General features: G+C 46.2%; 2 protein-coding genes and 1 long non-coding RNA gene across 4 annotated transcripts in view; 1 reads left to right on the top strand and 2 right to left on the bottom strand.

Annotated features, from left to right (window-relative positions):
• kat6b (K(lysine) acetyltransferase 6B) overlaps nucleotides 1-17,428 on the bottom strand; it is a 23,033-nt gene extending 5,605 nt beyond the window's left edge. The window contains exons 1-14 of the mRNA XM_019865918.1: nucleotides 17,211-17,428; nucleotides 14,964-15,812; nucleotides 9,082-9,190; nucleotides 8,375-8,490; nucleotides 7,539-7,620; nucleotides 7,044-7,173; nucleotides 6,058-6,968; nucleotides 4,712-4,833; nucleotides 4,007-4,119; nucleotides 3,747-3,888; nucleotides 3,461-3,622; nucleotides 2,904-2,997; nucleotides 700-931; nucleotides 253-438 (exon numbers count right to left, since the gene is read on the bottom strand). Of these exons, the coding sequence (XP_019721477.1) occupies nucleotides 253-438; nucleotides 700-931; nucleotides 2,904-2,997; nucleotides 3,461-3,622; nucleotides 3,747-3,888; nucleotides 4,007-4,119; nucleotides 4,712-4,833; nucleotides 6,058-6,968; nucleotides 7,044-7,173; nucleotides 7,539-7,620; nucleotides 8,375-8,490; nucleotides 9,082-9,190; nucleotides 14,964-15,584 (3,020 nt within the window). The 5' untranslated portion in view covers nucleotides 15,585-15,812; nucleotides 17,211-17,428. The remainder of the gene's footprint in view (nucleotides 1-252; nucleotides 439-699; nucleotides 932-2,903; nucleotides 2,998-3,460; nucleotides 3,623-3,746; nucleotides 3,889-4,006; nucleotides 4,120-4,711; nucleotides 4,834-6,057; nucleotides 6,969-7,043; nucleotides 7,174-7,538; nucleotides 7,621-8,374; nucleotides 8,491-9,081; nucleotides 9,191-14,963; nucleotides 15,813-17,210) is intronic.
• On the top strand, nucleotides 15,823-17,259 carry LOC109513430 (uncharacterized). The gene is made up of 2 exons (XR_002167769.1): nucleotides 15,823-17,017; nucleotides 17,096-17,259. It is a non-coding gene; the product is annotated as an uncharacterized LOC109513430 (long non-coding RNA).
• Nucleotides 17,429-19,196: 1,768 nt separating the features above from the next.
• Nucleotides 19,197-23,746, bottom strand: part of LOC109513409 (adenosine kinase-like) — a 61,799-nt gene continuing 57,249 nt past the window's right edge. For both annotated transcript variants that reach the window (XM_019865890.1, XM_019865891.1), the window contains exons 10-11: nucleotides 21,011-21,097; nucleotides 19,197-20,864 (exon numbers count right to left, since the gene is read on the bottom strand). In XM_019865890.1, the coding sequence (XP_019721449.1) occupies nucleotides 20,740-20,864; nucleotides 21,011-21,097 (212 nt within the window). In that variant the 3' untranslated portion in view covers nucleotides 19,197-20,739. The remainder of the gene's footprint in view (nucleotides 20,865-21,010; nucleotides 21,098-23,746) is intronic.

Below are 23,746 nucleotides of genomic sequence, written 5' to 3'. Positions count from 1 at the left end.
CGTGGATTTTTGGTAGCCTTGGTCTGCAAATAGCGCGGGTTGACTGTCTACTCATTGTATGAGAAACGACATCCAGGTCTCAGATCTGAGGTTCGCCAATCATTCAAAGCGTGCATCTAAAGTGCTGTCAAATCCCTTGAACTGATTTACAGCAATGTTGACAGCGAGTGCGCGCCGCCTGCTTCTGGCCTCCTCGTGAACTCGGCAGCTCATCATACAAATATTCACGGAGACAGGCGAGCGTAAGTAAACACACGCCGTCGGAATGGGGAACCTACATCCATCTCCGCTTCTCGCTCCTCCTCGGACAGGACGGCGTTGAGCGACGTGGAGCGCGTCCAGCACAGGGCTTCGGGGTCCACCTTGTGACGACGCGGGTCGGTCCGCAGTCTCTGCATGTGCCGGTGGATCAGTCGTTCTCTTTGTATCAGCACCACCCTGAATCGCACACAACAAATCCCGTGGCGTCAAATCCACAGTCATACACAACGTACAAATATATCGGCATTTCCGCGCTACTGTCCTTGGGGTGCCTAACCTGACTTACTTTTGTCAATATTCTACCGCACTAAATGGATACACCGTTAAAAATACCCGCTGGCCTGGATAAGTCAAGACGACACACACACAGACGCACATAGAAGGTGGCGAGGGAGTGCAAGAGAAAGCGAGCCCAGCGGTGTCGGTGTGCACACTGACCGTCCATCCTGTCTGTCAATCATGCCGAGGTGCTGCAAAGTGGCGGCGATGTCGTGCGGACACATCCCCGTGGCCCTGCTTATGCCTTTAACACTGACGTGTTTATCCGTCTGCCTATAAAGGTACTCCAGGATGACACTTTTCCAATACGCCAGGTAGGATAAGCGACCCAGATCTGACAGCGGCTTCTCGGGGGAGCCGGCTTGTCCTTCTTGCCTGGTCAGAAGGTAACCTTAAGAAGAAGAAGAAAAAAAAAAAAAAGAGTCAGGCGAGAAGCAGTTTAATTCAGATTGCATTTCAGTCGTTGCGAGGAAATGACATCGCGCCCTGCTTGGGATTTCACCTTCAAATAGTCAAAGAGAAGCAATCAGTTCTCCCCTCCTCCAAAAGCGATGCCGGCGGGAGAGAAATAAAGATGTGACAAAACGTAGCTAGCTTTCAAAGAGACTGCCTGAGTGACAATAACAAGCCAGCCAAGAACAACAAATACGGAACTGTGTGTAATTAGTTTCATAGCAGCCCTCCACCGCCCCCACCCCTTCCCGTGTCAAGGGTCATCCGTTACGAACTGCAAGGAATTAATGAACACGTTTTACTGTACGCCCACCACCGAGAAGCAGGCAAGCGAGTCTGATGGACGCCGGCTTGGCCTTCTTGCCTGGTCAGAAGGTAACCTTAAGAAGAAGAAGAAAAAAAAAAAAAACTTGAGTCAGGCGAGAAGCAGTTTAATTCAGATTGCATTTCAGTCGTTGCGAGGAAATGACATCGCGCCCTGCTTGGGATTTCACCTTCAAATAGTCAAAGAGAAGCAATCAGTTCTCCCCTCCTCCAAAAGCGATGCCGGCGGGAGAGAAATAAAGATGTGACAAAACGTAGCTAGCTTTCAAAGAGACTGCCTGAGTGACAATAACAAGCCAGCCAAGAACAACAAATACGGAACTGTGTGTAATTAGTTTCATAGCAGCCCTCCACACCCCCCACCCCTTTCCGTGTTAAGGGTCATCCGTTACGAACTGCAAGGAATTAATGAACACGTTTTACTGTACGCCCACCACCGAGAAGCAGGCAAGCGAGTCTGATGGACAAACACTGAGCGCGGTATGCTTGAGTCGTCGATGAAAATCCTCATCACACTTCTTTTATCATCTTGTATCCCATTTGTGCTTGCAAGTCAAAAGCAAGCACCAAAAAAAAAACAAAAAAAAACACAAAAACAAAACCAAAACGCATTGTAATTAATTAATTAAATAATCAGCCAAGCGACGGCTTGTATTTGGGAAAAGTCACAAGTCAGGTCATGTGCATCTCAAGGCACCTGTAGGATTTAGCAACAGTGACGCGGCAGAAGGGATCTTGCGAAATGGGCGGAAAACTTCAAATCGACTTTCCCACTGGATGGGTGGGCAGGCACTCTGGAGACCAAACGATTTGGACACAAACATTAAAAAGTTCTTTTTCCATAATATGTCTCTTTTATAAACAAACGACTACATCACCCTTGGATCCTTTGTTCAGTACAATCCCACCAGGGGAAATCTGTTCATCTAAACAACTCGGCGCTCCATAACTGCATCTTCCAATAAAGCCCTGGCAGAGCTGAGAATTCAGCTGCGTTCAATCTCCCTTAATCCTCCCGTCTTTGTTACCGCCGCGTTTTCAATATGACAGTGTGTCTCAATGGCTCCCCAAAGCGAACAGGAAATCAAATGCGCCATTATCCCTCCGCCTCATCCTCCGTGAATCACTTCTTGAATATCGAAGTGGGACACAGAATTTCTATTTTGGCAGCCACTCAGTGACCGAACTAAAACCCAAATGTAGTCATACAGTAGACACACCCCAAAATAATAATAATCGGCTGTATTTCACAGTTTAAAACACTTACCCCAATACTCAAAGATCAAGATTGCTCGCACACTTTACACCCTGTTTTGAACCTTGCTGAAATCAGGAATTTCACTTCGGCCAATGCTGTGGCTCGAGTTAAGTAGAAGTGTGTGTGGGGGAGTTGGGCTGATGAATCAACGCAATGTAAAGTCGTTTAAATAATGTTTGTCAACAGAATGCGGCGTTCCTTCTCTAAATCCTTTCGCAGCAACTTGCCACCAACTACATGTTCACCACTGAAGCGGCTGAAAGCGCCTTCTGTAAAAAAAGACTGACGGCGGGGGGGGGCTGCAAAAATGGAGCACAGAAGAACTTACTGAAATCAATAAGGAAGCGCCCAAATCCTTGCCGTTGGTACTGAGGCATGATCATTATGCAGGAGACGTTGTACTTCTGCTGGCAAAGCTTTTCCTGCGGGGAAGGAGAAAAGGAATCAAGTGTGTCAAGAGCTGTGCTGAAGCTGGCGCAATTTACGGCACCTGCCATTGTCCCTGCCCGTGACGCCGTCGCTTCCTTTACACGCGGCCAAAAGATTGCAATACAAAGATGAGTATGCCTTGAAAATGTGCACCTCGCGAGACCTCATTTCATTTTGCATGAGAGGATTAACTACTTCCTGTGCACGATTGCACCTTTTTGTGACACTTTCTGAAACAAGGACGTTGGGAGGGAAGCAAATTCTTCGGTCCATGTTTGTCACTGTCACGTTTCTAATTGGGCTGGGCGACGTGGACTTAAAATGAAATAAAATCTCAAGAGATTTTTTATAATAAACAATTTTGTTTGAAGGCCATATTGCCCTCGATAAAACACATAATTCATTAGGATGGGAAATTTGACATGACATGACCTCCTTCTGCGTCTAATTGCTTACCTTGGAGAAATAGCCGACAAAATGACAGCCTTTGTGGTCATTCTTTGTGAGGATGTAGAAGAGGAACGGCTCCACGTCGTAATACAGGGTCTTGTGATCCAGGAAAAGCTTGGCTAACAGGCAAAGGTTTTGGCAGAACAGTTTGCTGACATTTCCATCAACCTAAGCGGGGCGGAAAAAAAAAAAAAAGAGCAAGCGTACACTCTAGAGTCAATTTTTCTCACTCCCTCCGCCGCCCACAAATCTCACGCAGCGTGCGCTTCTTTGCTGGAAAGGCAAGGCTGACCTCAAAGACGGAGAGGCCGTTTTTTCGGTAGATCTCATTGGCCGGCGGGTGGAACCAGCCGCACTTCTTGGTGTGCCTCTGGAGAATGTTTTTGCTTCGCATGTACTTCAGACAGAACTCGCACAGATAAAGCTTGTGTAATCTGAAACAAAAAGACCACAACAAAAACACAAGGAGGAACGCTGCGGTTTTACACTGACACAATAGGGCCAATCCGAGCCACAAAGTGAAAATAAAAGAATGGCCAAGCGGGAACCTACCTTGAGTATTCAGGCGGGTACGGTGACGAATACCACGTTTGGATTTCGTACTTCCCAAATTCAATGACAGCCGGACATCGCGTGGCGTCCGTGTTCGTTTGACATCCCGTCCTCTGTGAACATTGGCGGCAACAACAAGTCTTAGCGACGGTATCCTGCTGCAAATTTCTTTCGAGCATTCTCCCTGAAATGTCCTTCAATCCACTCGGAATGTCAGATTTTTGCAAACAAGCCATGATAATGAAATGCAGATAAACAAAAGTCCATGACAAAATACCCATTTTTTTTTGGGTTGGTTTGGTTGTTTGTTTCATTTCTCTGAAAGTATGATCATGACGAGCAAATTCAAGCATTTCAAGGCAACAAAGATTAAAGACAGCTTCTCCAGTTGTGTCCCAGGAGTCCTAGCCTGGAGAAAAGCATCAGCGTCCTCTGGGAGCGATTTTAAGCTCAAGACAACGCTATAAAAAAAACATATCTGAGAAGGCCGTCAAGCCTAATAATATTAAATGTGAACAGTTCGCTTTTGTTAATACCCAGTGGTCGCTTGGGTCATTCTTTTGCTCTATGTTGAGAGGAAAAGTAACCTAGGCATGAGCTTCAGACATTGCAACTGCTTAATGGTAGTAACAAACCTCAGGCCACTATCGTTCGGGGACTTGCTCAACAACAAATTTTTCACTGCAAAAAAGTGTTTCCATTCACCTGGGCAGCGATTTCTCGGACGCTGGCGAACATCTCCACGTCCTTGTCGGTCACGTGCTCGCCAGACATGGCCGCCGAGCTGGCGCGGGGTTCTTGCTTCACCCGCAGCTCCCTTTTGTGGCCTATTAGCGGCACAATGAACGAACAATGAATCATCTCCTCACTGCATTCTATGCAAATGCGCTTATAAACTGCCGCTACTGCCGCACAGCCCGGGTGTCTCGGGAGGAAATGTTGCTAATGTATCATCTTTCCATGTTTATGTGGGAGGGGTGGGGGGGTGGTTGGGGGGGTTAGAGAAATCCCTAATGGAATGAAGTGAAACTAAATCACTTTAATTGCATAACGGCTTTCATGTGCTTAGTCATCCTCCGAGACCCGGTGAATTAAGAAGCAGAGGCAGTGGAGGCAGCGCAGGAACGGACACGGATGCTGATGAGTGATGCTGGAGAGCAGGCAGGACGTCGTCTTCTGAGAGAGACATTGGGACGCAACCCAGAGCTACATGAGAACATTTTCTGTGGAAGTTGATACGAATAATTGCTGAAAAAATTTGGTATCAGGAGAGATTAAGCAAATCCCCAAAAGGAAAAAAAAATTGATATCAAAATATCATTAACTTTTTCGGAAAAAACTTTTTCTAAAACCGAACAGGGGAACAAAAAGCTTAACATGCTTTGATCTGCGCTGCTGTTTTGGTTAGCAAGTAATAGGATTAGCATTTATAATTTTATGAGAGAACCGCAGTAATCATACGTTACCAGCCTGTTTTTTTATTACCCGACAACCAATTGGGACACGATTAGATGAACAGTATTTATGAGAGTATGGGTTTTGGGCTACTTTGTTGGTGAATTAGCATTTAGAGATTCGGCTTCTTGAGCGAGGGCGAAGTATAAGATTGCCAGAGTGGCTTATAGCCATCCTGTCATCTCTGAGTCAGCCCTTGTGGCTGACTCACTGGCTTAATGACTACTGTGAGTGAAGACGAGGGTGCGGATGAGGAAGAGTGCAGATGCGATGACGGCGATCTCGACGTGACGATGCGGAGGGTGGAGGATGGGGGCGAGGGGGGTCAAGGACGGAGCCACGGGCGACATGGAGGGAAGGGGGAGTTAGTGGGCCATGCATCATGGAGGACGGAAGCCACGTCAACTCCGCAGCCAAGTTAAGAAAGTCAAAAATCATTCAAATTAGGCAGAAGATTAGTCCGTTAAGAGCGCCGAGGGGCGTCTCGGCTCTCGTCGGGAAGACAAATAATAATGGCAAGCGTTCAAAAGAAAGTCAAGAAGAAGCTTAAAGGGTGGAGGCGCAGGCCCGGGCTGGCGCTGGGGAGCCTTGCTTACCATGATTACTCTCTGGCTTAACTCTTCCGTCTGTCAAGTCTCCCTTCCCTGGCGAGGGCGCTCCCTTCGGGGGGCTCACCTTATACCTCAGCCTGCCTAGCGTCCTGTGTTTTTTAAGGAAGGGGTTGCGCTTGAAATGGCTGACCAACTTAAAGGCGTGTCCTGGGGGTCGCCCCGACCCCGGTGACGTGGAGCTGAGCCGGTTTTTACTAAACTCGTTCTTTCTGTGGAACTGGGTCGGCGCTTTGGACGCGTGTGGCGAGTCCCGCTTTTGCTGCGTGCGCTTGGGCGGCGTGTAGCACGCGAGCCTCTTTTTCCGCGACTGTCCCTGAGTGGCGTAAATGTGCGAGAGTCCGTCAAACAGTCCCTTGAGCTGGCTGCTATTGCAGAGGCTACCCAGGGAGGGAGCGCTAGACTGGCTGGAAGAGCTCTGGGGCGAGTTAGCCGAGGTGGAGCCGGCGGACACCTGCGAGGGCGGGCTAAATCCCGGCGATGTTGGGGGGGCGGTGGCGGGGAGTGCAGACGAGGGCGCTATCTGGTGACTGGCGGCGACTGGAGCGGCCACGCCTAACCGTTTGTCGGCGGGCGACTCGGCGGCTACGGCTCGCGAGCGACGCCCCACGGGGGAAGGGGTGAAGAATTTGGAAAGCCCGTCGATGAGCCCTTTGGTTTTCTTGTTAACGCCGAGCGCAGCTGGGGTGGCGAAGGAGGGCGTGAGGAGGGGGGTGACGGCGGTGGAGGTGGGGGTTGGGATGGTGAATTGGGTGGCGTCTGGAATAGCCGAGCTGCCTCTGGCGTCCTTCACAGATGCGGCATGACGGGATGAGGTACACGCGCTAAACTTCGGACCCCTACCGGGTGACCCCCTTCCTCCGAGTGCCACCATGGAACCATCACGGCTGCTTAGACACCTACAAGCAGACGGCCGCGTTAAGAGCTCGCCTCAGAGAGACAGCGATGCTGCCGAGTGACTTGCGCGCACATACATTTGTGGCGTGAGCTTATTCCTGGGTCTTCCGATGGGCTTTGCATATCGCCGTTTGATCTCGTCAGCTTTTCGGTGCAGCAGCTTCTTTCCGTTGTCCTTGGGCCTGCAGAACTGGCACAGCCACGTTCCTGGAGGGCATCCAAACACACACACCGTCATGTTGGGGGTGGGTTCATCAATTCCAAGGACAGCATGTTTTTTTATTTTAATTTATTTATTTGGGGGGTGGGGGGGGGCAATTTCCTTGAGCTGGTCGGCATCCGGTCAGCTCACAATGACAATTAATTACTCAGCACAAAAAGTGCAAATCCATACAGCGGCGTTCTGTGCGGCCACTTAAATAGAATCCCAAGTCAGCAATGGATGAATAGCCCGGCAAAGTGCACGACTACAGCTTGTGCATGACTTGGCCCCTCGGCACTGTAATGCTTATACCTCCCCCGGGGGAAGCTGGAATCATTCAATATGCATGCCCAAGCAACTGACACCTCACCTTTAGGCATTCTGGAAATGGGCGGCTCGCAGCACTCCATGTGGAAGCCCCGGTCACACGAATCGCAGAAGAGCATCTGGTCCTGTAGGAACAGCAGACACGTGTAAGGCGGATAGTTATCGTTCCCTTCAAAGTGGGTGCAAAGGAACCATGGGTGGCAGAGGAGACAATTAAGATGATGTGCTAGCAGCAGATAGCTAAAAATCACCACCAGGGGGGTGTATAACTCAAAAAAAAAAAAAAAAAAAAAAAAAACAACAACTCCTTGTCCCTCTTTATTTGACAGTGCAAGGAGTTTTACTTTATTTTAATTCTGTCATACAGCGGCTGCGTTATCTTTACACTTGAGAAGGTGAAAATATTACTTAAAGTGAACAAATGACTTTTAAAGTGTGGATGGAAACAGCCTCGTGAACACACATCAAAAGTGAAATTAAGCAACTAAATACATTTTTGCGAGCCTTTCTCCACTTCCAATTAATTCTCTGTCAAATTAAAATAACTACCCAAACACAGAATTTCTCCACCAATGACTTAGCAGTTCCAGAGCCAATATAACGTTAAAACGAAAAGGTAAGCAGAGCCGCAGTGTTACCACATTTTCAAATAGAATGTAACAATCTAATCTATTTACATCAAGCTTGAAAACATGTACCTACATACTTAATGATGTGACGTACGACGGAGAAAATGTTCAGTATCTCCTGCAGGGAAAATGTCTTGACATTACCGCAACACTGAAGTCACTTGGCGTCGTAGCACAGCTCGTGTTCAACTTTGGAGGTCTGGCTGCGGGGATGGAATCGACGGCATTTGGTGAAAGCAGGCGCACTTACTGCATTTTTCCCCTGTATTCGGCAGGAACTGCAGGTTTTGCATTCGATGCACTGCCACCGTAATCGCTTCACGTGGGAGGTCAACTTGGGGGAGAACTTGAGACACGAGGGATGCCCTAGAGGAGCAATTGAAAATGGCACATGAGCCCGTTTAATCAATGTTGCCACTTCATGCTGTTTAAAGATTAACACGCCCAGCGCTGAAAACTAATGACTGACATCAGTGGCATGTACGGTCTCTTTTTTTTTTCTCCCCTCCCTTCCTCGCTGCCACAATCGGTGTGTAAAAACCAGTCTGATCAAAACATCGCAGTGGCTAATGACATAATTTGATCGTAATGAGGCAGAAAGCGGCGCTCATTTCGAACATAAGCCGATGCACGAAGAGTCCAAAAGCACTCCGTCATGCTTGCGAAACAGCTGTTTTGCAGCGCGACCGCCGTTTGTGTACATTTAATGAAAACCACCTCGACGCCAGTTAGTCAAATTTACGCTGTAAAAATGTCACGGCAGCAACGATCCCTCGCGGCATTTAAAATAATTGCTCAAACATGAGTGTTACCACGGGTGGCGGTGGGCAAGTCGAAAAATGTAAACAGCGCCCATTTTGCAGTTAAAAAAAAACCAAAATGGATCTTTGATCCTGGGCGTATAAGAGCAATCAAATTCATTCTATGCTTGGCGATACGTCGCAAATGTCAACTTACCGCTGCTCCCACAGTCGGCGCAAGAAAGAAGCTCCTCTGGACGCTTGTCTCGGTTGGACTCTTTTGTGCCCAGACAGAAACTGCATATTGGGATGGGGTCTACCCGCAGCTGACAGGAAACACACAAAACAGACAAAGTGTTCAAGAGGGCAAAAAAAAAATGTATGTTTGGTCATGATTTGGAATGTTATCAAGACAGAGTTGAACCTTCACAAGTGATACACTTCAAAAGTCAAACAACTTTAAAGTCTTCAGCAACACTTAATTCAAACAAGATCTAGGGGACAGTGTTGCAAATTCCGCATCTTAAATAAAAAAATAAAATAAAAAAAGACTTTGCTTTGGCATCATTTGGTGGCACTTAGAGGAAATTACAAACGAACAAAGTGTTCCATCTGTTCAGCGCAACAGAAGTAGACAATTGCACCAACTATAAATCCAAGGTAGCCAGCCCAGCGGGACCCAATAAACAACTCCTGGATAACCATTCCACCCTAGTGACACGGTGATCTAAGTCAAAGTAGTCCGCGTGCTTAATCCGATTCTTCTTTGGGGTTAGTACCCGAGACGAAGAGGATTAATGAGCGTCTGATCAAATTATCGCACGGGTGCAACAGTCGATATGCCGCCATTCGCGCAGACCGACACGCCATTTTGCACGCTGACCGTTTGGATCTGAAAGGGAACCCCACACTCCCTGTTTAAAAATGATGAGAAGACCTTTGGAAAAAAAAAATGTGATCACATTGGTAAAGCCCCTGGAGGAGCATTAAAGCAAGTGCTGCCGTCTGGCCCGGCTTGTGAACAACTGGCAGATATGATCTTTACTTAACGGTGCGCTGATGGTATCTCATCACGGCTCTGTCAATCGAGCTTCAAACGGCCACTCGGGGGGGGTGGGGGGGGCGCACAAACAGTTGTCGCTTGCTGTGAAAGCACATCCTTGTGACCACCTCCTGACCTACAAATGAATGCTGTTTTCCCCCTCCATCCGTCAAGAGAAACATGACAGGAGCACTCTTTCAAGGCCTGCTGCGTCCTCGGGGGGCAGCAGGCATACATTGAGGATGTTGTCCTTGTTGAGGGCTTCCGTGTCAATTAGATGCTGAGTGTGTGTGTGTGGATGGGCGGGGGCGGGTACTCCCACGTCAATGATGACTCTATTTTCAAGCCGGCCTGGTCAATATTTGACAGCGGGTTCCCACACTGGAGGCTGACAGGAATTGAAATGGACCGACTCGCACCTTGAAGATGTCCCTCGAAGGCAAAAAAATAAAATAAAATAGGTCAATTCCAGTCACCTTGTGCACAACAGAATTGAAACCGTCGCCGATTTGATTGTCACAATTTGCTGAAAATGTCACCGATTGGCACTGTCACACTCGGAAAATTCTTACATTGATAATATATGTACCAAGCTATGGCAAAGCTTTTGTCCTCCCCACCCCCAAAAAGGGTTCCTTATTGTTTTGTTTTGACGCCATTATGTTTGAAGCGCTTTTGAAAGTCACGGCATACCTTGAAAGCGCTTACAAGTCCGTGCCAAGTACCAACAGGTGCTCAGGAAGTTTGTGCCACAGTTGTGGAGCACAGACACTGACTTGTGTGCTTCACTCTGGTTGCTTCTGGAATTGTCATAGGGCAGTGGAGTATTTTGCCCAACCTTCATGGCCACAAAAATCTCATTGAGCACCAAAACAAACAAACAAAAACATCATCCAAAGTATGACCACTGAAACAACGACATCATGTGAATTCACTCCGAAATCTGGTCCTGTCGAATTGAAAACAAAGCGATCAATCTGTTGGAAGAATGGCAACACTTTTTTTTTTTGCATGACTATACATTAGTGGGGGGGGCGCAAATGTCAGTTACAATGTGAAAAGCCCTTCACAGCGGTACCGTGAACCACATCGTATGACAGCAATTCCAAGAAAGTGCACAATGTACTAAACTACAAATCATCTGACATTTATGCGGCTGAATGGTGGCATATGAAGACGTTTTGGCGTCTTTTTTTTTTTTTTTTTTTTTTTTTTTAAAGCTCTCCCCCGCCCCAAGAACGACGACATTATTTTCTTCGGAACACAAGGCCCAAAGTGTTCTGCTTGCAGAAGTTATTGCCTCTTCATGTACAAAAAGTATCACGCGAAGTTCGTGTTGATTTACTGCCTTTAAAATGCAATTCCTTTGAAGCGGATTGTGTTTCTTTCCTTTTCTGAACAAATGGAAAAAAATAAATAAAAGGGCATGCTTTATCACCTCATGTTGGCTGACACAAAAAAAAAAACACCCAAAAAAACAAACAAAACTAAGCAGGAACATGAGTCCAATCGAATCATCATTAAAGTACACACTTAATTAAACAGCTACTGCAAACTCCAAAAACGACGACACTCTCCTGATACAGATCCGAGGGATTTAATCAGACAAACATGTTTTTTGTTCTTGGCCATTCTTGAGTTGCTTTATGAATTATGGTCTTGGCCGCGCAAGCCTCCACCCTGAAAAATCCAGAATACCATCCAACGTTAATAACAACAAGATGTCTGTCATTTTAACTCGCAACAGAAACCACCGACTACAAAGACTTCCATTGAATTGTGCTCAAAAGACATTCGGCGCCAAGAGGTCATAATGTCCTCAATGACTTGAAACTTTATTTACTGTCCACAGGTGATATCGCGCGCGCGAAAAGATACATCTTGCCATCGGAATGTAAACGGTGTACAAAATCGTAACATATGACCTGTTCGTCGTACGACACATCGGGAATGGCCGCTCGCAAACCGGGAAGCGGGCTTGAAACTGGCTTTTCTGGCATATGCCCGGCTTTAGAAGCTTTGCTTTCCCGACATGGCGTACAAATCACTCTGCTCTGAATTAGTGTCTGCTATGAGGTTTTTTTGGTCTCCCTTTCTGCTGAGAAAAAAAAAGAAAAGAAAATCTTTTGGATATGACATAATCCGCCTCAAGACGGGAGCACAAAGAATCTTTTAGGAGCTTTTCCATCTGCGCTTTAAGGCCAGTCTGCGCACCACCTGTGTTTGGCCCGCAGGAACCGCCCTTGGTAGACAACTTTCTTGGGAGGTTTCGAGTCCAGGAATACATGCCTACTAAAAGGGGCGGAAAACACCCTTAAAAGGATCCGTATGGCGCACCAAAAGGTTGCAGTGGGAGTTTTGGATTCAAGACAAGGAAGAGGAGACAACAAGTCTGGATGCGAGAACGTTTCTGACACAGTTATCTATCATCATCACAGTCCTGAGTGATAAGATCTAATCCTGGAACAAGGAGTTATTCCTGGAAACAGCGTTTCACATACACCAAAAGGAGAAAACAGCGCCGATGAGTTTCTCGGGCAGTCTAAATTAAGTACATGACAGGAAATGATGCCGCATGAAAAGAGCAGGCTGTCCTGAGTGAGGGGGTGGGGCTCGATTAGAACGCTGCTGGTGGAAAGAGAGCTCAAGTGGTTGCATAACACAGCGGAGGGGGGAGAGTGGGGGGGGGCCTCCAATTCCTCGCCTTTGTTCCTGGCACAGTCTCTTCAGACTCTTATAAACTCTGAGCCAACACTGCTCTTTTCCGCCAGCGAGTACCTGTTTTTCTCAACACATAACATCGCCATTGTGAGGCTGAGCAGTCTCAGCAGTTTGAAGTGCAAGGTAAACCTCGACTCGGCTTGGTGAAGTCCAAAAGAAAAAAAGAAAAAAAAAGTTACAGATGGAAAACAGCTGCAGGTCCCATCTCAATTTTTTTTTTTTTTTACTAAATATCTAGGTTTTTTTTGTTCTCAGACCACAGAGAGTCACAGAGATGTGGCTACAGAATTAGAGGTGTCGCTTCCTGATTATTCATTGTGAAACTGGCGAGGAGCGAGGCGACATCTCGATACGTGCACAAAACCTTGACATGGCAGCGCATCTCAAAAACGACAAAAAGTAGAAAGTATGCTGCATTTTGGCTACACACCGTGGCAATCGAAAAATGCGCTCCATTTGCTTCTCAGCCTTTTGGGCGCAAATCTTGTTCCTTGGTTCACAATGGTTCAGGGTTAAAACTGGATTTTATATTCTTCATCGATGACAGGCGGTCCCTGGTTTACAACGCAATTCAGTTCCTACGGCAGCAACAAACAAGTACAAGGGAAGGACTGTCAAATATGTTCAACATCAAAGTATGGTACTGGGTATCCATGAATGAATCGGGATAAAAATTGATCTTTCATTATCAAACACCAAATGTGCACAAGAGGTGCAGGTCGAAGTTTTCAAGTGCAGTATCTGTGACGTTGAACAACGTGGGCATCTGCAATTGACAGTGTCGAGGTGGCTGTTTTTTGTTTTTAAACCGGCTAACACGTTAGCCAGTCTGCGTGCTGAAACACTCGAGTCTGAATGCGCTTACTGGAAGTTTGTTTTCTTACCGTTCCTTCAATAAAGCGAGTGAAAGCGCACGCGCGGCCGTGTCTATTTACACTCGACCACTTGTTTACAGGTCTAAAACGTCGCACAAAGAACTAGTTTGATTAGGACGTCAAGCGGCACAGTTCCAAGCGTCCTATTTTTGGTGCGAATGCTCGATATTTCTCACTTAGAAGTTTAGTTTTTTTTTTTTAATACAAATATTGTTCAATAATTGTGACTCAGAATCATACTTTGCCCGTTTCTCGCATTAATATCCTGCGCTGGTTGAAATGCCTTCTTCAGTCTCCAACAGTCGCAAACGTACGCTAGCAACAACCAAAGGCCTTGAGCAGAACGACAACAACAGCAACAGCATTGCGCCTCTCCATCGGCTTGTCCGGCAATTGTTTTTACTCGTTAGCTTTGATCTTCAGTGACGGACAGCGAGCCGTCATTCAAGGCGATGTTCTCGTCAGACGTGTTAAAAGCGAGAACCCAGCAGTGTTAGACACCATCTTGCCGCATGCTGTCGACCACCCCCGAGGCGCTAAATGCAGGGAAAACAATGCACCCTGCAGGAATCGAGGACAATCCTTTAGTGCCCCCCTTGGGGCTAAATTCAATTTCTACACCATGGAAACGCACCAAGTGGAAATACACTCAACCTTGCACTTCTCCACAAATGAGCTGCGTTGTTGGTTAAAACGGTCTAGGTCTCATATTACGTCTTCCTGCATCCTCTTTGAGGCACATTAGTTCTTAACCCTCCACAAAATTGGTTTTATATATTCACTGCCCCTCACAAGACAGCCAACCGCATCCTTTATGGGTCACTTTGGCCGAGCTTATGTAACGTGTGGGAAGCCTACAGCAAAGTGCCGACCACACAAGCGCAGCATGACATCCTAGCTATTGGGGCGCTTTTATTATTATTATCAAGACCGGCAACATGATGCAAACCCTCCACAGTAACACAATCAGAGCTTTTTTTTTTTTTTGTCAACATTTTAACAACAATAGAAGAAAACGCACTCTGGGGTCCTCCAAGGTCTACTTATGTTGCTACATTCCAGGAAAAACAACATTTATGACTAATCCTTTGGGATTCATTATGGGGAGGGAAAAATGCTCGCTCCACAAAAGTACTTTTGGTGGTTTGTGCAGGCACCTGTTGCCGAGCAGAATTCATGGCGCTCAATCTTAGTAAGGAAAGTATTCAAATGTTATGCCCGCCAGGATACACAAAGAAAATTTAAAGATAAAAACTATGGATTGGATCTTACGCCCCTGCGCAAGCTACTTCATTCAAGCGCAATGTTGGAACCTCGAAATGTTGGTATCGTATTAAAGAGGGCACCCCCTGAGTAGCCATTCTCGAACCATTGTGGGCAAACATTCAGCATCCTCGTTTGTGCTGTGATTCCCACCGGCCATATGAAAGTATAGTAAACACAAAAGTCACGCGGGTATACCTGTTCTCGCTCGTGGGCTAGGAGCGTCGCCGACATCAGCAGCAAAGGGGTGGCCATGGGACACCTGGGCGCCCTGCTGTCGGTGCCGCCGCGCCCTCCGAGCTGGTACCGCGGGCCATTTTTGAACAGTCTGCCGCTGTTGACGGAGCGCTTGGCCGCCAGCCGCAAGCGCTGGCGGAAGGCCGGGTTGTCAGCCGCCTCGGCCAGGTCGTCCTGGTTCCTCAGGTACCTCTCGATGTTTTTGAGCGAGGAGCCGTGCGTGTCGTCCAGGCCCTCAATGGCCCTGTGCAGGATCTTATTCCAATCCAGGTGGCGGAGATCGCCGGAACCCCGTATAGAATCCTTTGTCGGCATAGGCGAGGCGGGAGGCGGGATGGATCCCGCTCTCCTGGTGATCCCCGGGTCCTTGTATGAGGTGCTACCCTTGTTGGTAACCTTGAGAATAGAGCCATCGTGAACGCTTAAATCCAACTGCTCCAGGACCGTCTTCCGGTCCAGTCCGTGCGACGTGCCCACCGCGTGGGAAATCCTCTCCTCCGAGGGCCGCTGCTTCTGCCTCTTGATTTTCTGTATGGCCTCCAGAATCCACTCCGTGTACAGAGGGTTGGCGAGTTTCACCATGGTTGGACCTGGAGACTCACAAAAACGCCATCCATGCGCAATCCCGCCTGCTGCCAAGCGCCAACGGGTACTTCCACATCCTTTGGCGAGGTCCAAAAAAGGTACGTTCCACGGAGCCCTCCAAAATGGCTCGTCAAATCCGGCCTGTAAAGACGACTGACGTTTGAGGGAAAAAGTGCCACTGTTAAATTCCACGACCAGGAACTGACCTTGACGCTGTCTCTAAATCTGGCAGAAAAACACAATTGGTGATTATATGCATTTCGGAATAGCCAACAAAGACAACTGGTTAATTTTGATTTGATAATGAACTATACAGAATCATTATTGCTAAGAACATTAGTGCTGTTACTGAGAAAAGATTGCAAATTTGCGATGACACTGATTCCAAATCAGAAATGCAAGAAACTTTCGAAATGTTGGCAGTCGGTAGTAGGCGTGGGGGGAAAAAAAAAGCATATGCTTCAAGTGGTCATGGATAAACCAGGAAAAAAAAAAACTTCAAGCAGTAAAGTAAGTAGTGGTTACACATTTTTTGTGGCTTTGTGACTTTCAAAATGACCCGAATGTCTAATTTTAGACTTCAGTATCTTACTGTATTTGAAATGCGTATGCAGTAATGTCACCGGGTCACACTGACACATTGGGAATTTCTCCATTGTGAGACAAATAAAGGTTTTTTTATCTTATCTTAAAAGTTAATGAAGAACATTAAGAAAAAAAAAGGATGACACATAGTTGAAGTATGAAACTTCTATTTCATTAATAAGTGAAATCAACAAGATCATTGTCCACCTCTGACATTTGCAATTTAGTATTAGAATTCATAAACGAGTGTTTTCACACAAGTGGTGGTCGGAATACCTCTCGTGGCATGCGAAAGCATCACTGCCAATGACAGCTCAGTTGGATTTAACTTTTTTTCCAAAACATTAGCGTTTGGTCAATTAGAAATTTATTTAGGCACCATTTGTAACTTGTTTATTTTTGGTGAATCGCTACTTAAGTACAGTCTTATTTTCTTGTACTTAAGCACGGTGCTAATGCTCAAACTGTGTATAATGTTACATTGGCTTCTAAAATGCAATCATATAATAATTAAAAAGGTGGTACTTTGCATAAAAAAAGTTTTGCCAACAACTGATAAACAATAAATACTGGGACTTTTCCCCAAAAAATTTACCCTGGAAAACGATAGTTGGTAAACGAAATGTCGAGTTTTAAATTCAGTATAACACAAAATCTGGAGGAACTTCTTGCGCCCGAAACTTTTGTGCTCTGGGAATAAAAGAAAGTCTAGTGTGAAACGCCTGCTTCAAGTTTCGTTTCTCTGACACAACCACGAACACGACACACTCTACGGGCCACACAAGTGCCACACGTACGGTGACACGGACGTCCGACAACGGCACAGAAACGACGACAACGACAAGGTGGACATTCGGCGTTTGAAGCTGTCCCTCACTCGACTTGTTTTATTTCCTTTTTTCTATTCTTTATTTTTTTGACAGCTCAATGGCCGCCACAACAAAGTGCTCAACGCCGGCCGCACAATCGATGCTTGCTCCCTTGACAGCTGACGGCCAAACCCCTCAAGAAAACACAACAACCCCGCCAGTAACAAACCTTGTGCTCCAAGTGAATCCGAGCTGGATAATAAAAATAAAAATAAATTTAAAAAAAAACAACAGCAGCACACGACAGATTATGCTGTTTAAAACGCTAGCAGCGTTAAAAAGTGGCGTCACCTAAACAGTCGCCATTTTGTTCCACTGTTGTAGTTTACACCGAATCCGACATGACGCTGATTACAATCCAATGGAGTCTCATTAAACCTCGCCGACACTAATGTGCCCACCCCTAACAACTTCATTATTGGCTGGGAACAGACCACATCCGATGGCTGGTTTGATAAAAAGCCTGTCAATCTTTACTTGTCGCCCGGTGCCATTGGCTGACACAGCTGTCACTTCACGGATGTTCGACCCGCCCTCTTAAGGTGGCTCGGCAATCGTGTCCGCACCACTTAGCGTCGACACTCCGGAAAACGTTTTTATTCACACGCCTATTTGGTTTCGTTGGCTCGTACGTGGACGCCGAGGGTACGCTGTTGCGATTGGACACCTTGTTACAACCGAGCGAGGCAATTATTTCGGTCAAACAACATCATTGCGCCGCTCCACCTTATGGACACATTCCTCCTTGAAACAGTTGGTCGCGCTTGAAAGTGTCTCGTTCATTTTTTACGCTCTTCAATGATTCATTACGGCGATCTATAATGGCATAAACGCCGATAAAAAGTGGAACGCCAATCCAAGGTGTCGCGTTTAACGATTCCTAAGGGAGGAAGGGGTAAAATAAAAATGCGTGAAGGCGACCACCAGCAGCAGCACCTCCACCTACCACCTCCCTTTTTATTCTTTCCCCACCGTTAATTCCCCATAAACGCCTCGTTAAGCGATTTCCAAAAACGCACGGCCGCCTGTGTTTTCCGATCTTTTTTTGCGATGACAGTGAACGTCCCGCGCCGCGTACGTTGCGCAACGAAGGCAAAATTGAGTCGCGTTTTCTCGCCATTAAAGTCGCAAATCATCCCTGCAGCCCAAATAGTGGAGAGTTGCATGCAAAGAGACACGGGGCATCTTTTTACCTCAAGTTTGCCACAGTCCTCTCGTCTCCATGATGGTGACGTGATGACAGAAAGATGCAGAAGTCATAATCCGAGATGCAGAGCTCGCTGCGTGGAGAGCAGTTGATAACAACTAATTGAAAGGTTAATCTACATAGCAGTCTGTGACAAAATGGTACCCTCCCCCTCCTCCTCCTCCATTCCTCCCCTCCTCACTCCCTCCCTCCTTCCTTTTTCTTCAGTGGAGTGGTTTACAATATTACACTGTAGGTACTGACCTGCAAAATCCATTGAGCCCAAATTCACAAGTTGGATGTGAAATGAAGATGTCGACGCACTTCCAATATTTTGACACTCTAAAGCAGTAGCAAGAGTTCCTAAAACTTTTTACACTCAGTACTACCTAAAAAAAGATTTGCCACCATCAAGACAAATTAATGAACAGCCATTAAAACATGGCAGCATAGTGTGCATAGTTGTTTATCAAAATAAATGAGATGGTAGGGAGATATATATGTTATATATAGCGTGGGAGAACTTAAAAGGTGTCTTGGCAAATTACAGCTTGTACAGCTACAAACAGTCATATGTGAAAATCATGCTGCAGGGAACAAGTCACCAAAGTTATCCAAATGGAGATTAAGGGCCTTGAGGGAAAACTATGTGCCGTGGATGACTTTAAACAAAAATATGACAAACCAAAAAAACAAACCAAAAAAATCTAAATAAAAATGAGCATTACCATACGATGGTGACACATTTTATTCAAGAGGAGATTTAGGGCTATGGGAAAAACAATCTGCTGTGGATGATGTCAACATACAAATAAATAATGACCATTCTTGTGTTTTGAAACAGTAAGGGGACACATTTTATCTCGGAGGAAACTACGGGCCGGCCAGTGACGCTTTATTTGCGTTTGAATGGGTGGCGTTTGGCGGCCAGCGTTTCTCATGCTTCCACGGTGCTGCCGACATGTTGTTCATCGTGCGTGCTGCTAATTGGCCGCCAATCCGACGTGTGAATGCCGCCAGTGGGGGGCAGGTGGACTCAGAGAATAGAAGCGGGCTGCTGTGTTTTCCAATGAATGTCAAGCCGGGCGGGCCGGCGGTCCCTCCATCATTTCAATTGGACAAGCATGTGCCGCCATTGCGGTCTGCCCGCATCCATCCCCTGAGCCCACTGTGACACCCCCACCCTGTCCCCCGCCCAACCCCATCCCTCAATCCTTGCCAACTACCACACAAACACTACTGCCCATCTGCTGAGGGGGGGAAAAAACACCCGCCAGTCTCTCTCTACTTCGATTACAACTAGCGTGTAATGTTCATAATGCATATCATTTGTATCCCAAATCAACTTTCCCCATTGAAACCACTAGAAATGTCAATAATCTAGTCCCCCCCTAAACACCAACCGATGTTTTGTTACATGTTTTTTGATTGCAAATACAAGCATTGCACAATTGGCAATTAGAGCTGTAAATCATTCGGGTAAACGATGGTAGAATTGATTGTAATACGGACATAACAGCAATGACTCCACTGCTTGTGTTTCCACATGAGGTTAATGGAGCGAGGCGAAAAAGGAGAAAGTGAGAGAGGCGTGGAGAAAACAAGGTACTTTCCCTTCCATTGTCATGACTTCATCATGTCTGCCTCCTTTTTTTTGTGTTTGTCTTTTGCCATCTGTCATCTTGAGGGAGGCCAAGCGGCCAGCTGCCATGTGAGTGGACATCTTGCCCAATCACAAATGCGCAAACACCCCCAAAACCCCCATTTCTTTCAGGGCGCATCTGTGTGAAAGAAGCAGGTAGTTTTTTGGTTGTTGTTGTTGACAGGACCCATCATCTTGATTGACAACACTGAGGAGTAACATAGGAGGAGCAATATAAAATGTGTGTATGTATTTATTTATTTTTTTAATTAAAATGAACAGAAACTGTTCCGCTTATTTTCCATTCATAAGTAACAATACTACATCTGGTAAATTCATTGAGATGTCAAACATGAATTATTAATGAGGTTAACTGAACTTCATTTTATTTATCAACTAAAAATGTATTTTTAACCATGTTTGTTAACTAACTCGCTGCCAACCCAAATTGATTTTTGACGTCTGTAATGACCAACGGCAGAGAAACAGTCAAATGAGAGTAATTGTCATTAAAATTCCTCAAAGTATTAAAACACACAATTTTCTCCTAACACTGAATCTCTGACTAAGAAATGACATCAAAATCAAATGAGGTGAAATTCTCAATAATGCCATTTCAAAAGGTACCGATGTTGATATATGCGCATCGCGCGGGTCTACTTAATGTTTTGGCCTGATACCAAGTACAGTACAGTAAAAAGTTTGAAGAGAAAGTGCCATTTGGTTGACACTGGTAAAAACAGACGTTGATGAGCTCTTGCTTCCGGGATGGTCACTGTGAGTAGAAAAAAACCCAACAAAAAACAACGTACATAAAATGCCGAGGCACGCGTGCGTACGAATGCGTTTGTGGGAAGGTGCGAGATGCGTCTAGTGAAAGTCGGGCTGTTCCGGGAAGGTGCAGCCTACTCGTCGGATGATGACGTTGGCGGCATAGTGTCCCGCTCGGATGCACTCCTCCAGGGGATGCTCCTGGACCAACGCCGACAGGAACCCTTCGGCGGTCGCACATGACCAACAAGTACAGTCAATAGTGTGTCGCAATGGGCGCACCCCCACTATCCGACACACACCCCCCCAAAAAAAACGAAAAGGAAAAAAAAAAAAAAAACAAGACTTTTGTTTTTCTCCCTCAGCATACCTCCGACAAAGGCGTCTCCAGCTCCGTTTGTGTCCACAATGTGGTTCTGGTCAATGTCCAGTACAGGGAACATCGTCACCTTGTCACCTGCAAACGAGACACAAAAAAGATTTAGCTCGATTGCAAAACCACACCAAATGGCCAAGTTCGGAGGTGTACAGTGACACTTCATCAGTCTGTCAGAAAGAACAATCCCAAGTCTTCAAACAAAAAAAATAAAAAATCAAATACATGTCAAATGACATGCAAGGCTTTTTGTTTACGAGTGGCACAATCCGCCTTTTTTTGCCACCCAGAAGTCCGTCCGTGTGAGATCCTGGTGAAAATGTCTGCAGACACAACAATCCGCCTTGACGAAGCAAAAATTTGCGTCGTTTTCCTGCGGGGCAAAACACACAACAACGCGACACAACGTTCTGGAATAAACACAAAAAATCTCATTGTATTAGCAGTCAGGCGCTGCGGATTAATCACACTGCTAATTTTGGTGTTTTGTTTGTTTGTTCTTTCCTTTCCTGGCACATGGACGATAAACAGCACCGAACCACGAGGCGCGGTCTGGTTAACGGCGTGACGCATCACTCGCCAAATCGTTTGGACACAACAAATGCCACGCTTAATAACGAGAGCAAGGGAGACATACTGAACAATTTTTATGCTTCCAGTTAATTTTGACCCGCGGCATGAATATGCTCAGAATAATTGCCTATGTCAAATTGTGAACGACAGATCTTATTTTATTAATAGCCTGTCTGAAATTAATAAATGGATGAGTCATCCTTTATCAGTGGTTCACAGAATTTGGGGAGGATGAAAACATCAACCGTAAGTAGTTTACAGTACTTAGTATGGAGTACGGTGGAACCGTGGTGTCTGCATGCCGGAGTTTTCGTTGAATTTTTTTTCCTTCTAAATGTCCCAGTTTTCATACAAAAAAAAAACAAACAACTTAATAATTTCCTAGAATCAAGTTTTGTAAAACCCCGATTTAGAAGCATTGGACTTGGTGGCTGAGCGATTGCTCCAAGAACGTCAAACTTGACACGCTTTTGACACGTAACCAGGAACAACGGAGAGGAAAGAAGCACTATCTCGTGTGTCTTTTTTTTTGTTCATAACAGCCTCATTACAGCTGTTGTGTGGCGCTGATTAAAATTGAGAAGGTCTTTCAACAGGAGTCTCTTTGAAATTAGTACCAATTAAGGCCTTTATTAGCCACAATTCTTTTCAAAAGTGCCAACCGGCGGGGGAACAAAGCAGACGAACGTGCAGTTCAGACGTCGCTCCTTCAACGAGGAGCAAGCGTGGCGAGGATTTGATGCGTTCTTTGTCGTCAACTTTATCTGCGCCGCCTGCATTTCACAATGCCGGCGAAAGCGCTCGGAAATGTTCGCGTCCGCTTGCAACATTTGGGCGAATTTTCGTGACCGTGTTCGTTTTTGTTCACGGTTATGACCTCGACTTCCTGTTCAACTTCAGGGTCGCTGAGATGTGCCCTTGAGACTTTTTCGGGCGTCCTGTCACGACAGGCGTCCTTCCCACTTTCATGTCGATAGCTGAATCTGGTGTCGGGAGTCTCGGAAACTGTCTGCAAATGCCAATCACTCATCAAAACTTGAGTGGCAGGTTGCTGCGGCTTTGTCATTATCATGTCAATTTCTGTGTGACCTGTTCTCTTTCTACATTCTTTCGGTTTGCTCTTCGTCATGTCATCTTTTTCCAACTATACTCACGCTGATCTCCTCTTGAGTGACTAGGGCCTGCCTCACTCGCATCCGGAATTGCCTGCGTGGCCAGCATAAAAAAAAAAAAAAAAATTATAATAATGTCCATGCTATTCACCGTTTTAGAGGTCTGCCTCCTCCAAAACACCCGTTTCAAATCTTCAAGATCATTATCAGGCTTCTGCAGTTGATGAGCTCATCACTTGAATCAGAGACGTCTGAAACAGGTCGAACGGGGTTCTCGAGGACCCGACTCGGGCACCCCGGACCTTCAGCATAAATGTGTTTTTCTTTTTTAGGAGTGTGGAGCAACTCAACGTTACAAAACAACAGGCATAGGATGGATGCCTATTTTTATTGAGGCTTGCGGGACATCAAAAATGTGATCTCAATATTGTCACATTTGCAGGTGGGTCTGCATTCTGGAACGTTATCCCTGCGATAAAACGAGGCCCGCCGGAGGGTGTTGCGCTCCCATCCGAGTGGAACAACACGCTCCATGTGAGAAAGTTGTTCTTCTGAAACGCTTCCTGTTGCGTGGCGTCCCAAAAAGTGGAAACGCAGCGAGGGGAAGAAACCGCCTTCTTGGCAAAGGCGAAACGTTGGGAAACAAGTCGACATTCAATCCGCTTCTCTGTCGCAAGAGTCAACTCGAAAACATTACACATGCCTGTAATTACCGCAACCGCCGGCACGAGGAACGTCGCCAACATGCATCCTTAAAGACAAGACATGAAAGAAAACACGAACGACGTGCCGTGCCAGGACGGCTTCTTTTGCGGTAATTGATTTGGGCTAATAGGATGCACGCAACATAAACATCCTTCCCATTCAATTTGCTCGCTTTTTGCTCCGAGAGGCCACAGCGGGCTTTTCAGCCAACAAACAACTCATGTTTAGCCCTGCTAAACATCGTTACGGTGTAATCCACAAAAGTATTTCGTGCACCCTCGACATTCGACGGACTTCTCTGTTACATAAAAAGGCACGTCCAATTTGTCAGCACTGCGTC

The sequence above is a fragment of the Hippocampus comes genome, unplaced genomic scaffold, assembly GCF_001891065.2.
Source record: "Hippocampus comes isolate QL1 unplaced genomic scaffold, H_comes_QL1_v1.1 scaffold116, whole genome shotgun sequence".
In the NCBI taxonomy this organism is placed as follows: Eukaryota; Metazoa; Chordata; class Actinopteri; order Syngnathiformes; family Syngnathidae; genus Hippocampus; species Hippocampus comes.
This window is presented reverse-complemented; position numbering and strand designations above follow the sequence as displayed.